Here is a 16,489-nt window from a genome sequence, read left to right as displayed (position 1 = left end):
TTTTTAATGTTTACTTCTTGTTTTATTCAATGCTTCAGATGCTTTCATGTAAAACTGACCAAGTTTTGTAAGGTTACTGACTGAATTGATTTAAAATAGTTGTTAGATCAAAATATCAAGATTCTGGTTATGCCATAATAGCTTTAGTCTATAATCATATATGTTATTTTGGTAAGCGACTGTATTTGTGCAATGTAAGTGGTTCTCTTTTGTGTGTATGTGAAGTTTTTACATCTTCAGGCAGTAATAAGCAGAGCAAAATGTTGATTTTACTTCATTTATTGTTTTTCTTGATCCAAGACAATATTTAAATACAACTGCCATCATGGTCATACAGTGAGTCAAGACAAACCAAATCTACTGAAAAAGAAATATAAAAATCTATTTAAATATCAGTAAGTAAGAATATCTGTTGTAATTGCAAGAAATAATTACAAGAAAAATCAGTGTACACATATAAGAATGTAAATACAACATGACATGATAAAAAATTGAGTCATTGCAGTACTTTTGCAGTGAAACTGACCTTATGTTTTTTAAATGGTGTAATATTTTAATAGAAAAGATATTTAATTTTCAAAATATTAATGTGATAAAACCACTAGAACAGTTATGTCAAGACATAAAAAATATCTAATTCTTTTAGGTGTCTTAATTAAGAATAATACATGCATTTTATGATAGCAGATATGATGCATGAGGTCAATTTCCCTACAACATAACTTATGATTTTCCTATAAAAACAGCAATTACATCTATATGGAAAGTCCAAGGATTCTCTACAATAAAAGATCATTAATTTAGTATGTGTACTAGATGCTATGAATAGATAAAAAAAATGGTAAAATCATTGTACTACTGAAAGTATAACAGATATTGATTTTCTTGAATAAGTGTACACGTCATACACAAAGACCTAGGAAAAATATTCATCATAATACTTTTTATATCCAGAACAAATAGATTTAAACTGTGTTAAAAACCAGGTTCTACCACTGGTGTCCTTGGGGTTGATCTCAAAATCTGAATGAAAGATAAAAAAAATTTTCAACAACACTAATGTCGTCTTTGTTGGGCAATTTGAAGACATTTTTCTTAAGGTTAGATGGCAAAATAAATTTAACTTCAACAAGCATATCATTCTTACATGATAAAACTTGACCTGGATACCAAGTATCCATATAAGCAACAGCAACATTCTGTCCAACTCTAATAGAAAAAGACTTGGGAACATATGAGTTCTTAGAAACATTATCACAATTAGATTCATCTGTATCATTATCAGAATCAGTGTCTGAACTAGAGCAATAATATGTGTTTGCCTTTCTTATTTTTTTAGTAACTGGTTCAGAAACTGAACTTTTCTTAATCTTAATGTAATTTAGTTTTTTTGGACAACCTTTCTTTGTTCTTGCATAATAGCCTTTTTTTCCTCTTTACTTTTTATTATAAAATTAAAAAATGAATATTCAGACTCTGTTTCAAGTTGATCATTAGAAGTAGTAGGCTGCTCTATTAAACATTTTAAATTTGATACAAGTGTTTCCAATGAAAACTGTACATTACTTGAGGAAAACTGAAATAGTGTTCTGTCATCAACAATCATATCCAATACCTTTTTCCTAAACTTGAGTTGCGTTTTTACTCTCTCAATTTTTTCATTTTGAGTTGACAACATCAATAAATTATTGTTGATGTCATTACAATTTTGCCACAAACCACCTATCAATTGAATATCTTTTGAAATTTTTTCTACCTCTTTCTGTTTCATTAAATGTTTATACAATTTCTCATCCTCTCTCTTTTTTAAGAGTAATTGATGTTGCCTTTGAATTAATTTTTTTCTTTTCTTAAACTTTCTAATAACCTCTGGAGTTTTATTTCTTGCTAATCTAAAATATTCAGATTTTTTTTCCTCTAAATTCGACAACCAATTAATTGTTTTATTATTTGTAAATAAAATCATACCCTCAAGGGCAATCAAGTTTGCATTTGGCTTTTCTCTTTGCAAACGGTCTAGATTAGCAAAGTCTCTTTCTGATATGATATTGGTAGTAGCTACTGTTTTAGACTGCTCCCTAAGATTGTTATCACCCCTTCAGTGTTTTCATTTAAACAGCCACCTGGAAGACAGTCATTCAACTGCCTTTCAAGTACTAATTGAAAATTCAACAAAATGATTTGTAAAGCTTCTATAGTGAGAACATTAAAATCATCATCATCAACATCAAACAAACAATCAAAAACTTCATCCTTTTCATTTGTAAAATTATCAAATAAAATTTTGCCATGAATCAACTCTGAGGCATCTTGAGAATAAATTTCAAGAAATGACCTAACCTTGACCCATACTTCATTCAGATCTAAAATATGATCTGTGAATTCTATTGTTTGCCATAAAGGCCCAGTTAATAGTTTATCAACAATACCAAATGCCCTTCAACCAGCTAAGTATACTGGATTAGATAAGTATTTGTATACCGCATTGACTAAACCATTTCTTTTCTCTTTTTCAAAATAACACTCAATAAACTCTTTAATATTATCTCTATGATAAAAAACAGCCGCACCCATGACAAAAAGCAAATTAATACGATGTCCATGAAAAGTGGTCATCTTTAAATGTATGTCTAATTCATTCAAAAAAGTTTGAAACAGTAGTCCATAGCCAGATTTTTCATCTGCACCTGAAACACAGAGCTTACAAGAAGCTTTGATAAAGTCAGTTGTACATTGATTATAAGTAAATTTTTGTGGACATTCGTCATCAAGATTTATAACATTTTTTTCCCATTGCTTTAACCCTGCTTCTGCCTGAGATGCAAAATTCACAATTACATGGAGGTTACATTTAAAACCATTCAATTTAGCAACTTTCTTTTTTATATCAGCTGGGGTGTCATCATCTTCAGGCATACATTCTACTTTCATTTTTTCTAAACAATCCTTCAAACAAGAACTTACGATGTGCCTGTCTGTCATTAAGTTTTTAATAGATAAAAGGAGTTCTGCTTTTCTAGCTTTAACATCATCATGGTTTTTTTTTCCAATAAATTTCCCATATCAAATAAAACTTGATCTATCAATTTAACAAAGTTTTCAGTGTTTCCACTTACAAGTTCACTCAAACCTAAAGAATACTGACCCGATGATGTGCCAACCTGAACACCCCCATACTCTCTACCTTTTCTTTTGGTACCATCAGTGTGTAAAGTGTTAAAATCGCTGCTAAGCATTGCTTCTGCAGCCTGAAATTGGGCTAACAGTTTAGCCTCAACAAACATTTACTCTGCAAATGTTTTCTTAGGAAGCCTATCAAATTTAATTCCAACCATCTTATCTAACACCGTTTTAACAGTTGTTTCTACATTCTTCACTCCAACATTCATGGTTGAAAGTGTGGCATATACCTTACATACACAGTCAACATATTTTCCATCTTTAAAAAATTGAACATGTTTACTTTTCAACAACTCATCCATCTGTTCCCTTAAAACTTCATTTTCATTTTCTAAATAACTTACTAGCACATTATTACTTGTACATTTATCATGTGCTGGTTGGTGTACTTGATTTTTAAATGATTTGGCTTTTAAAGTTTGCGATTTGTGCTTGTAATATTTCAATAGAATACCTTGAGATTTAAACTTTTTCTTAAGAAATGCATGCTTTTCCCTAACCTCTTTAACCTTTTTTTCAATCTTGCATTTTTCTGATTGAAGGATCAAAATTTTATCATATTTCCTTTTAATTCTCTTATTAACATTTCTTACAGATAAAGTTGCTAATTTAGCAGCACTGTTCTCATATTTCAATTACAATTTTTTGTACTCTTTCTTAAGTCTAAACAGCTTAAGATTTTAGTTACATTTTTGTTCTCTGGTTTTTAAATACCTTTTCCGTAATTTTGATACATCAAATTCATTATTTGGGACCTTTTCAAGTACATTCACTACATTATCAACTTTTTTACCTACACATACTGATTTAGGTTCTGAAGGTAGGGCTGATTTCTTAAGTGGTGGGCTATATTTGACATTTAAGAATTCAAGTAATTTTTCAGTTCTGTTTTGACGTCTCAACACTAGTTGCTTAAAGTAAATCCTATCAAATTGTCTTTTAAGACCATCTGGATCAGGGAAATAATCTAATTTACACAAGTGGTGAATCCAAATGCTAGCATGTTTAAGTGTCAAATTGTGATGAATTCTGAATTTCCTTAAATCACAGACCAACCCTTTTGTACAATTAATTAGTTTCTTTTGAGGAGTTGGCTGTAACAACCATCGTAATTCAATATTCTCTCCCTCCAGTATTAGCCCAACCTCTACAATTTTTATACCTATTGTTTGTTCCTGTGCAAGCTCAGCAGACCCTTTCTTCAGAACCCTCATCATCTTATTTCTTTTTTTTTTTTAAAAAGAAGAAATATTATCAACACTTCCAACATTCAAATTTTCTAAGATAATTGGAATATTTTCTTTAAATGACAGTTCTTCAGTGTTTTCAATAACGACTATGACACCATTCCAAAAGATGTACTCTCTCTCCAGATCTTCTCCAATCTTGCTAATGCCCATTCATCTATTTGAAAAAATAATTTATAAGTAATTATTTTGATAGAAATCTTCTGCAGATCACAAGTGACATTGACCAGCAACATCAACCTGAAACTAAAACATTACAAAACTGAAATTAGTATTAGTGTTACAATATATACCATTCAGCATGTAATTATACCCTAACTCTTGGCAATATTTATTTATGTATCCTCATCTACATGAAATATGCATGTCCTCCATAACATGTACTTTCACTTCAAGTCGGCCAGCGACAATGTTACAAAAATGAATCTGATGTCCAGCAGCAGGTAGCAATCCACATTTGAAGATCCAAAATTGTCTTGCGAACTCATTAGCATCATAAAGGAATTAAGAATTGACATCAGTTAACTGAAAGAAACAGGAAGGGACCACAAAGAACCAGGCTCAACAAGCAAAAAGATTCAATTATTAGTCAAAAATACAATTCTATTAAACTTTAATGAATTATTATTAAAAAGCTAATTTAAAAAGTAAAATTTACAAACTGCTCTCAAATTCAATATTGGGCAATAATTCTAAAATGACTCTCTATATATTATTGCATTCTGTACATTTTATTTTCAAATAAATCTTATCAATAAAAAGATTGACTAAAGAACGAACCGGAATAGTTTCTGTCTGTCAATAGTTGATATATCCCCCCCTTGGTGATCCCATTTGCCAACAAGTACTCAATAGTAATATTTTCCAATTGAGTACTTGTTGATACATCTTTCAACAATTCTCCAAGTGTAATACATGTAGACGCAACAGTGGCTAATGAAATAATCACAGATCAATGAGGGTTTGTTTAGAACAATTTGTATAACTCCAAATATTCATTAACCATAGCCAGCAAATTGAATTATATAATTATACATCAAAACACCGTAGACTGTTCAGAATATAGTACATGTAGTTGAAAAAATTAAATACATGTACATGCACTAAAATGTACAAGTAACAACTAAGGATGGAATTACTTTCCCTAACAATATGCTAAACACTTACTTTATACCGCTTGAATATTAACAGAATGCTAAACACTTACTTAAAACGGCCTGAATATTTAAAGAGCATTGATAATGTTGGAGAAAAGTAAACAAGCACCCCCCTTTTCCTAAAAGTCGTATTTGGTAGTTAATCAATCATATTCATAGCAGAAGAGAAAAATAGAGATTTTAAATTTCATTATTCTTTAAATAATAAATTATCATTGACGTAAATCCTATGTAGAAACTCCAAATTTACTTACAAGCACAGTGCGAATCGATAACGGATTCTGTAATGTCAGGGTCAGCCATGACGGTCAAAAGTGTCTCGAACCTTCTACAGCCGCCTATTCCAACGCCTAAAATAAATATGTTCCTGATTACAAATCGAGAGCAAAGACATTTAAATTTAAAGAAAAAAACTTGAAGAATCCGAATATGCATGACGTTAAGCCATACTCCGTATATTTACCTTAATTTTTTCTCTTAGAAAGATTGAAAACAAAATTTCACAGTCGATTTGGGAAGTGTACCGGAAACGACTTCCATTCTAAAGATATTTAAATCCTAAGCTGTCAATGGGTGTTATTTTTATTTCAATATGATGTCAGGAACATATTTATTTTTAAGTTTGAAAAAAGGTATACTCCGCTGAAAAAAACGTGCCGCGCGACGTTAAATCCGTATCGGTACCATTACAAAAAATGACGATAATTTATCCACGTTCCGAGAACTATAAACAACAAGACTTATATTCACTACAAAAAGTATTTTATTAAATATTTATTCATAAAAAAAAAAATCACAGCTAATGTAACCTCCGAAATAGAAGGATTTTGGTAATGTAAATATAAAGTCAAATTCTTTACCAGGAAACAAAATGGCAGCCATATATGGTCTCATTGGCATCTCTAACTTATGTTTAGCTTTGCTGGTGTCCACATTCTTAACATTTTAACATGAACCCCTTGTGCTAGGTCAATGATTTTTATTTATGAAACCCATCTATTTTATTTTCCACTTTGCATTCTATGTTAGCATTTTTAATTCCCCCCCTTTTCCATGATAGTTATTTTCTATTGTGTTTTGTAAAAGGATTATATAGAGAGAAAAATGATCACCTTTGATGTTTTCAGGGACATTTTTGTCCATTGATTTTACCAGAAATCCTAGTAAGGTTTTCTAATGACTTATTTTGATGATTCTTTATTGATGATGTTGCCCTATCATAAACAACTTAACATACAATACATATAAGATATAAAAACACATCCAAGTAAACACAATTGGTAATATGAGAATACAAAAGTCATTGCATGAAAGTTTCAAGCATAATTACAAGCTTTAAAATGTCTGTACTGTCCTGTCCTGTACATTTTTTCGTTTGTTTCTTTTATAAATTTTCAAATTGATTTATTAGTAGTATGGTTATTTGGATGAAGCAAAATTCCCTGAAGAGTTTTAGATCTGCAGTAACTGATTCAAATATGTAAAAAAAAGTTCCTCCTCTAAGTGTATCATATTGAGGATATTTCAAAATAAAATGAATTTCATTTTCAACTTCTGTTTCACAATATTTGCAGAGGTGTCTGTCATTTGGTGTCTTATTAAAATGACTAGGGTAGGAAAGTCACTCAATTCTAGCCAGTTTTGAATATATTTTTTCAATATATTTACTATATGGCTACATAAATTTTTGCTTAAATTAGCCTGCCCTGTCAAAAAATAGCCAGTTGTGGGGTGGCGGGCAGGCTACTATTTCTAACTCTGAAACGACTGACTTCTATTTCTAAAGAATGAGCGCTCATTCTGATTTTTGCTAGTTCTGCTCTTATAACTCTAGGCAAAAAAAATTTGAGGTAATTTTGTAGTTCAAAATTACTTGTATTATAGATGGTGCTATAAAAGTAAAGTTTTCTTTGTTTCTTATCTTTAATATTTTCAAAATTTATTCTAATTTTATTTATGTAATACTATTCAAGTTTTTTCTTTATTTCTTCTTCTGATGTATTTTCGTATGTTAGTCCAAGTTTTCTTTTCAGAAATTCAACAGTCTTGCTTTTAAATTTTTATTTTCTAAAAATGCAGATCTCAAAAGGGTGTTGCCACCATCACCCTTTTTCTCAATGTCTAACAATCTGTTGTAATATTTCTGATCTATATGTAATTATAGATATATCTAGTAAAAAACAGTCCTACACAAAATTTGGTAGTAGGATATCTTCAAATCAAATTGCAATAATAAATGTGTGCAATAATATCTGAATTTACAATATAAATTACAACTAAACTATTTAAGCAATACACTTCAAGTTTTTTCTTTATTTCTTTTTCTGATGTATTTTGGGATGTTAATCCAAGTTTTCTCTTCAGAAATACATGATTTTAAATTTTTATTTTCTAAAAATGCAGATCTCAAAAGGGAGTTGCCACGACCATCTTTTTTCTCAATGTCTAACAATCTGCTGTAATATTTAAACATAAGATAATATGCCCTAAAAGAGACTGGATGTATACCCAATTCAGTATGAACACCTATATTTGAAGCTTTACTATGGACACCTAGAATATGTTTCAGGATTATGTTTTGAACTTTTTCAAACGGTAAGTTCTCTAGATTTTCTAGGTTGGTATGAAAGTCACTTATCCACATTTCTGAGCCATATGTGATTATTGGTAAAATAATACTGTGATAAAGTTTCAACCAAATCTTAGGTGAAAAATTTTCATTAAATGATAGTTAAGATTTTAGAGCATAAAAAACTTTGTGTGCTCTGTTTGCAAAGTGATCTCCAGCTGGTCTTAAAGATTCACTACTTCTTAAAATTATTCCAAGGTATTTTGTATTCTTTTACTATTTCTAATTCTTCATTTCCAAAATAGAGTCCTATTGTTTTAGGGTCTATTTCATGCTTTGAGAAAACCATAATTTTTGTTTTAGTAGAGTTTATTTCAAGTTTACAGTCATTGCAAAATGATATAGTGCATCTAGACAGCATTGGAGACCTTTCAGGGATTTTGAAATTAATACTAAGACATCTGCATATAGCAAATGATTAACCCTATAATTGTTAGGGTTATTGCATCACAGTTGTCCTTGAAGTAAGTTTCGATATCATCAATAAACATATTAAGTAGGGTGGGTTTTCTTATATCCCCTTGTTTGCTGTGAATGGGTCACTGTATCTGGTTTGGTCTTTGCAGGCATATTTTATAGAGGAGTAAATATCTTTAATTATGTTATAAAAATTCCCACCTATACCTTTTTGAAGTATTTTAAAAAGTAATCCTTGTCTCCATAAAAGATATTGCTATCTTCTATGTCTACTCACTGTCTTAGAAGTCGAAAGGTGTTAAACACTGTATGATTAAGCAAATAAAAGGAGGGGTGCCAGCACGGGGTTTCTAGAAAAAATGATGGGGGGGGGGTTCTAAGCCATTTTTTGTTAATTTTATACATGCTCATGTTACAGTAAATTCAGAAATTTTGGTGTGCATTTATCTTCGAGATTCAAGTCACTGAAAGTTTTTAATTTTAGTGATTCACCACTTGGATGAAAAAATATGTAATCAGGAATTTTTCATGTTTGCAGTTCATATTTATTTAACAAAATGTAACGTTTATATTGAAGTTTCCTTACAAATATTGAAAAGTCATGTTAACCAGTTGTGGATAAACTTAATGCGATAATTGGGGATCTTGAAACTAAAGAAAATAATGTCACATGTTTTAAATTGGTTGTATAATTTTGTGTATGGGAGGGTTAGCTTGGGTAATTAATAGCTTCTACAGAATTTTTATTCGTTTGATTGTAAAATTGTCAAATGATTCATTAATCCCCATTTAAGAGGTATTTGATATTGATGTAAAATTATACTCTGATGCCACAAGCAATTAGTAACACCTGTTGTCAAAAGGCAGATAAATTGAGGAAAATCTTGTAGACATTCAAAATGTGTTTTCATTAATGTGATCTGAAGGCTATTGCAATTTTTGTAGTAATAAAAAACTGCAAAATTTCTGAATGTAAATATGTAAAATGTAACACAATTACTGGTTATTTGGAGCGGATTGCGGGATTGATGACTTTTCTTATACTGATCAATAAAGGATCACAATTATTATTGCATGAATTGGTTTAAGGACTGTAATTCTTTTGTTAGTTGGGAGTTAGCTGATGAAGGAATTTTACCATTCTTTCACTTGTTCTGATTTTATTATATTATTTAAAACCAGTTATATTTTATTTTTTCCAGATTCTTACCCCTTTCATGTTAAGAAGGTTGAAGCAGGATGTTGATTTAGCTATTCCACCAAAGAAAGAAATCCTAGTTTATGCACCTTTGTCCAAAATCCAGTCCGAATTTTATGAGGCTACAGTAAACAGAACTATCTTGAAAGTGATGGAAGTAAAAAATGTAATTAATACAACAAAGTTCACATGTGTCATTTCTACTGTCCACATTGTTCATAAGCCCAACTCTTCCTTAACCTCTCAACAGATTTTTAAAAATTTTGTAGGAAGGTAAGGCATACACACCAGTATTGTATATGTGCATGAATGAAAATTCACTGCTAGGGGAAATAGTCCAACTCAGCATGATCTGTAATTTTCCAATCCTAATTTTAGGTCCAAATTTCGTCCCTCTTCCCAAACATAAATATAAGCTGTACAAAATTCTCGGCTTTATCATTTAACTACTACTTCATCAAATTTGTCATCTTACTGTCATGCACAGTAGAAACTGCATCCGACAGAAGTTTTATTTTGCATATTTTATCTTCAAAATTGTTAGATGTTGCTGAATTCTTTCAATTGCTGAAATGATCCTTATTTTAAGTACTACATAAATCTCTGTTGGATCAAAGTTGTCATATGACTCCTTGTTAGAGTGATAGTCCTGGATAGGTGAAAAAATACACTCTTAGTCTGCTATAAGCTTTAGCCAGAGGAGACTTAAGATTTGCACTCTGTCCGTCTGTCTGTCAGTCTGGAAAAAGAAGTGAAGTTTTCCGCACTTTTTTTTTCTAAACACTTGCAGATATTGCGCAGATTTTTGGTAAGTGAGGGAACCTTGATAAGTTACAGACCAAGATTACATGTTGTTACGCTTCGCTGATTTTTGTCCGAGTTGCGGCCCTTGAACTTTAAAAAAATTATCAAAATTTAAATTTTCCACTATTTTTTTTCGAAAAGCTTGCAGATATTGAGCTGAATTCTGGTATGTGAGTCAACCATGATGAGTTACAGATCAAGTTTACATTTCGATCCACTGTGCTGGTTATTTCCATAGCTTCAAAATCAAGGTCATTTCCTCAGTTTGTCCTTTATCTTTGATAATTCAAGATAGTATTTGGGTCAGTTATATAAACAGCGGGTAGGGGACTATGTATGGTTTTGCAATATTCTCAGAATTCTTGTTTTTTATACAATTTTCAAGCAAAATCTTGATAACTATTATAGATAGAAACTTTCAACTGCTGAAATGATTCTTATGGTAAAATACCATTAACAAACTATTAACAAACTTTAAAAATGATTGTGACCTTGAAAATCGCTTAATTTAACATAGAAAGTAATGAGATTTTTAATAGTGGTATTTTATACACTCTATGACAAGATGTATAAAAGTTTGCTGAGGATCAAAGTTGTCAGACAACTCATTGTTAGGGTTATTGCCCTTGAAAGGCAAAAAATGATGTTTTTAGCAGTTTTCAGTCAATGTCTTGAAATCAATTATCTTGTTCTTTTACTGATGGTAATACATTGGGTCAGCTGAACAGCTTATAGCTCACTTTTGGGCATCTATTGGACATTACAATCATGTCTGGAAGATCTACATGTACCATCTTTCACATTACCGAAAAGATTAACAAGACCATGCAACCAACCTTGAAGCAAGTACAAAAAAAGTGGGGCTTAACATTAATCCATCAAAGACTAAATCTATGAGGATAAATGCATATAATCTTAGCAATATAAAATAATTTACATATCCTGGAAGTGTCATCAGCCAATCAGAAATGACAGACAGACATACAAGCAAGAAAAAGGTAAGCCCAACTAGTCTTTGCCATTCTTAGGCCAGTCTAGCTCTTAGAACATGGACTTAAATCTGGATCTTCTTCTGAATGTAAATCTGTCCTTCTATACGGATTGGAGACATGGAGTCTAACCTCAGCTTCCATGAAAATAGAACAAGTTTTTTTTAATAGGTGCCGAAGAAACATAATAGGAAAGTAGCCAATCAAAATGAATAACAAGAACTTGTGGCAGAGGATCAAACAAGAGCCTGTCACAAAGACAATAATGGGAAGAATGTGGAAATGGATTTGGCACATATTTAGGAAAACAAATAGCACGTTGTGCCTTGGTCTGGAACCCCCTGATGCCATCTGAAAAACACCTGGAGAAGTGGTCTAACATTTGAAGTTCAAAGGATTAGGAAGACCTGGGGGAGAAGTAAAGATGTTGGCAAAACAGGAAGAATAAGAGAGCAGCAGTGGTGGTCCTATATCTACCATGGGATGAGAGTGGGATAAGTCTAGTCAAGTATTCAAGTTCAGACATCAACTTTCAGTATTTAGAATGGTAAACAGTCTTGGCTGACTCTGGTTGAATTCATTTCAAATGTGGTATATGTAGATTAGGTAATGTTACAGGTGATTTTGGTTGTCATTGGATATCCTGTTTTGCAGGTCTCTCCCATTTTTCACTGTATGTAATAAATGGACATATACCTAGTGTGACATGTTACAAAACATTGACTTTACCTTTCTTTAATCTTCCCATCTACAACTCCTTCCAAACCATTAATAATTTGGATGAAATTTCATTCGTTTTTAATCACATGTTGCAGTTGTTTTCAAAATAAACTTTATTTTGAGAACTTAAATCTAAAATATTTTATAACACATTTAAAAAAGTTCTTTGTGGCGTTGCAAAAAGCCAGTTGGGATACTCCATTATATTTTCAATTAAAAAAATGTGCAGGTTCTGACAGAACATTTAGAAGTTAAGCAAACTCTATTATGTTGATGCCACCCCTCCTTCCATGTTGCTAACGAGACCTTCTTTCACTCATCTGTTAGTCTCAGAACTTGACATCACAACTCCGCAGACACTATTGAGTGGAATTTCATTAAGCTAAAGATACCATGCTTAACATTTTGGAGTCATGCCTGTTATTGAGTTAAGTAACTTTTTTAATCGAGATGTACGTAAATCTCATTTGTTATAGGACTCACCTCCACAGGATGTGGATGTAAATGGTCGTCCAATCAGGATGTCAACTAAAAAGAAGGTGAACTATGATTTAATGATTGCTACTGAAAATGATGCAGATGATGATTCACCAAAAAGAAAGAAGTCGAAGAAAAATATAGAAAAAGATGAGGAAGAATTGGAGCAGTGGGCACAGGCTATGGTACAGAACCAAGAAAGTATGAATTATGGGTAAGGTAGTACAACCATATTAGAAAACTTGGAATTATAGGTATTATACCATGATTACTAAGTAACTGTAATTTACCAATCAGGACTTAATTCTGCTGAACTGGATTATTCCAGAAATGAATTTCAGAGGTAAAAAGTGTTTCTGAAACTGAATTTGTTTGTGTTCTGATCCAGTTCAGCATTTTAATAGAAATTGTAACTGCATCAATTCACATTGGCAGCCTAAGTTTGCAAGTTGCTATGATCAATATGAAACCAATTTGATGTCTGAACAGATATTTTTGTTGACAGATCTTTTCCTATATCTTCATTGAAGTATTTGTCATTATAAGCTCTTAAGAAATTTAATAGGGAGCAGTCTGTTAAAAATTTACAAATATTTAAAGTTAACAGCCTAAATTTGAAAAAAGAAATATTAAGTCATAAATTGATAAATCCATCTTGATAAGAGAACTTAAAACAAAAGGTTTTGTTTGTTTGTTTTTGGGGTTTAACGTCCGAGCAGCAATATTTCAGCTATATTCAGACGATGAACATGAAATTGATAATAAAATGAACATGAAATGATGATGAAATGAAAAAGGGATGGGACACAAGGACAATGGGGTGAAAAAATTTAGATTGCCACTGGAAATAGAGTTGGGTAGGGTCGGGCAATTTAGCCTCCTGTGGCGGAGCCCTATGGTTCCTACTCTGGGAGAATACCACAGTAGGGTTCTTTCACATGCAAGGAACGTGGCATCTTTCCAAACACGGGGCACCACTATGGTTTGCGGTCAGGTTTTCCGTATTATAGCCTGACAACCCCAGCATGTAACACGCCAGGGGTACCCCATTCCACCACATGGGGCACACATCCCAGTTGCTCTGTGGGCAGAGCGCCCTAGCCCCAGGCTAGGGTTCTGAGCACTATTAAGTCGCCTTTTACGACAAACTTAACGCTGCTGCAGGCTTATTCTTTTAACACCCGGACCTGCACGGGGCTAAAACAAAAGGTGGTCTTTCCCTTTAAATGAGCTTAGGTCTTAGTTTTTTTTCTAGTTTAAAAAACTTATAAACTGAAAATTTTTGCAATTGACAGTGATGGGAAAAAGGCAACCAGGACTGCTCAGGTGACAATCCGATTACAAAATGTAATGATGCAGTTGAGGAAGTGTTGCAATCATCCTTATCTTTTGGAGTACCCTCTTACAAAGGAGGGAGAGTTCAAGATTGACGAACAACTGGTGTCTTCATGTGGAAAGATGGTTCTTTTGGACAAAATGCTTGTTGAACTCAAAAAGACAGGACATAAGGTATGAATGTTAATCAGTTCAGAAGTGTAGGTGAAGAATGTGATGATTAAGACTAAATATGATATTAATTCCAAAGTTCTGTTGATAGGAAAAAACAAATCTGGATCCTATGTTCAAATGTTCTAGTAGAATTTTTTAGTTTTTCATCCTTCAGAATCAAAAATACCTTAAGTCACCACTTTATGTTTTGAACTTCCCTACTATTTCTGAACTGTACACAAAAATATAGTCCAAATGTATTTCCTTTTAATATTATTCAATATTTCTTTTTAACCAGTAATTTTCTGGTAATTTTAATATTATATTTTTTCTACAAAATAAAATTAGTACATGTATTTAGTCTTTAATTAAACTGAAGATTTGAGGAACTCTTTTTCGGCCTTGAAAGATGTTATGTAATAAAATAGCATATAAATTGCTGGTAGAGTTGTTGTCTCGTTGACATATTCAATATATCCATTCTCCTTATATTATTCAGGTTAAATTTATAACAAAATTTTAAAATATGGTAAATAAATAGTCATAAAGGGTTGTTTTAGGGATACAAAAGTTAAACATACATTGCAATACCCATCAATATTTTTAGGAAGTCTTGAACAAGAACATCTTTTCTTGAGATGTTGAAACAGTCTCGTATCTTTTATGAAAAGCAGTGTAAACTCAGTGTTACCAAAGTGCACCTAAAAGCACCCCAAAAAGTTCATGGTTTTACTTCTGCATAGCTTGAACAGGGCTTAGTATGAAAACTTTTTGTTGGAGTTTTATTGTATTGTAATTGAAGATTTTCATGCTGTTTGGTTTATCACTCACAAACAGCTACTTAGAGAGAGAAACCATAAACAGTGAATGAAACAGAATCATATGGCCTACAGTTTACTCAAGAGGACCACAGTATGTCTTCTTGTTTGAGTTATTTGCTTTTTTATGGCCTACACATACAAAATAGTGGATTTAAGGTGATATTGATGACTGTCCTTCCTTCCATATGTACCTCCTTTTGTCTGTACTTCCTTATGTCCATTTGATATATGCTGTTAAAACAATTGACAGAGATCATTCAATGAGATCATCAATTGCAGGTCCTCATCTTCTCCCAGATGACAAAAATGTTGGATATTTTGACTGATTATTGCTACCTTAGAAAAATAGACTATTGCAGATTGGATGGTTCATTCTCAGTTCAAGACAGGAAAGAACAGGTATATTTATGTATTGTAGTTTGGAAAGATTAATGTCACTTGAATTGAATATTGAAAATGCACTACTATATATACTTGCATATAAGTCAGATTTTTGGGACTAAGTTTTTTAATGCTGGGAAAGGTTCCGACTTATATGTAAGATATTGACTATGAACTAAAATTTTTAGCTTGAAAATTTCAAAGCTTTGACTCCAACATTGAACAGCCAGACCAGTGCTGTTTACCCCAGTGTTAAATTGTAAACATTAGTGTTAGGAAGACTGTCTTCACCTTCTACCTTTTACAGCTAAAATATGATGCAGTAAAAGAATATTTACAGTAAATTTTACTGTTTAGTCTTTCTTTATCTTGCCCCAATACTGATTTAATTCACATTTTCCACTCATCCATTTTGTGTATTGATTTTTACCTGTGTACACTCATATAGCCACAAACCAAAAGCTGTAATAGAAACATGACCCAATAATGTACCATAATTTGTGACAGAAGTAATAAATATTTTAGTTGGTTATGGCAATTCTTTTTATGAATTTCAATTTCTTGAAGTTAAAATTTCTTAACCTACTGCAACAATTCTAAATGAGTTGTTAGAGTATCATAAACTTTCTCTTTTATTACGACATTGTTCGCAATATTTATGATTTCAATTTGGATTATTGGTTGTACCAAAATTAGAATGAATGAGGAAATGGCCGTATTGAAACAATCCACATGGCTTGGTATAAAAAACAACTCGGACTTGGAATTATTGATTTCAATATTTATCAGAATACAGGAAATTTGTCAGTCCTGCCTGTCCTGATCATTAAAAAAACGGGTTTGTCTGATGTTATTTTTAACGCGCGACGGTCCAAGGACCGCTGGTAAAAAATGGCTGTCATAGTGCTTTGTTGGTTTGATTTTTTCTTTGGTTATTAGACATTGACTGGTTTGCACATTTTTTTGTGATTTTTAAATTAG

General features: G+C 31.9%; 1 protein-coding gene, 1 long non-coding RNA gene and 1 pseudogene across 8 annotated transcripts in view; 1 reads left to right on the top strand and 2 right to left on the bottom strand.

Moving 5' to 3' along the window:
* LOC148612450 (lymphoid-specific helicase-like) overlaps nucleotides 1–16,489 on the top strand; it is a 92,568-nt gene that overhangs the window by 56,491 nt on the left and 19,588 nt on the right. For all 7 annotated transcript variants that reach the window (XM_088593883.1, XM_088593881.1, XM_088593880.1 and 4 more), the window contains exons 14-17: nucleotides 9,833–9,994; nucleotides 12,818–13,032; nucleotides 14,114–14,327; nucleotides 15,407–15,526. In XM_088593883.1, the coding sequence (XP_088450009.1) occupies nucleotides 9,833–9,994; nucleotides 12,818–13,032; nucleotides 14,114–14,327; nucleotides 15,407–15,526 (711 nt within the window). The remainder of the gene's footprint in view (nucleotides 1–9,832; nucleotides 9,995–12,817; nucleotides 13,033–14,113; nucleotides 14,328–15,406; nucleotides 15,527–16,489) is intronic.
* Nucleotides 281–15,929, bottom strand: LOC148612451 (uncharacterized). The gene is made up of 3 exons (XR_015924407.1): nucleotides 15,847–15,929; nucleotides 5,839–5,934; nucleotides 281–360 (listed from the first exon to the last, which is right to left on the bottom strand). It is a non-coding gene; the product is annotated as an uncharacterized LOC148612451 (long non-coding RNA).
* LOC148612452 (uncharacterized) lies at nucleotides 398–4,485 on the bottom strand (annotated as a pseudogene).

This window comes from Perna viridis, chromosome 7 (genome assembly GCF_037379345.1).
Source record: "Perna viridis isolate PV_CMFRI_1.1 ecotype Kerala chromosome 7, ASM3737934v1, whole genome shotgun sequence".
Lineage (NCBI taxonomy): Eukaryota > Metazoa > Mollusca > Bivalvia > Mytilida > Mytilidae > Perna > Perna viridis.
The sequence above is the reverse complement of the archived record's forward strand: the minus strand, read 5'-3'. Positions and strand labels throughout refer to the sequence as shown.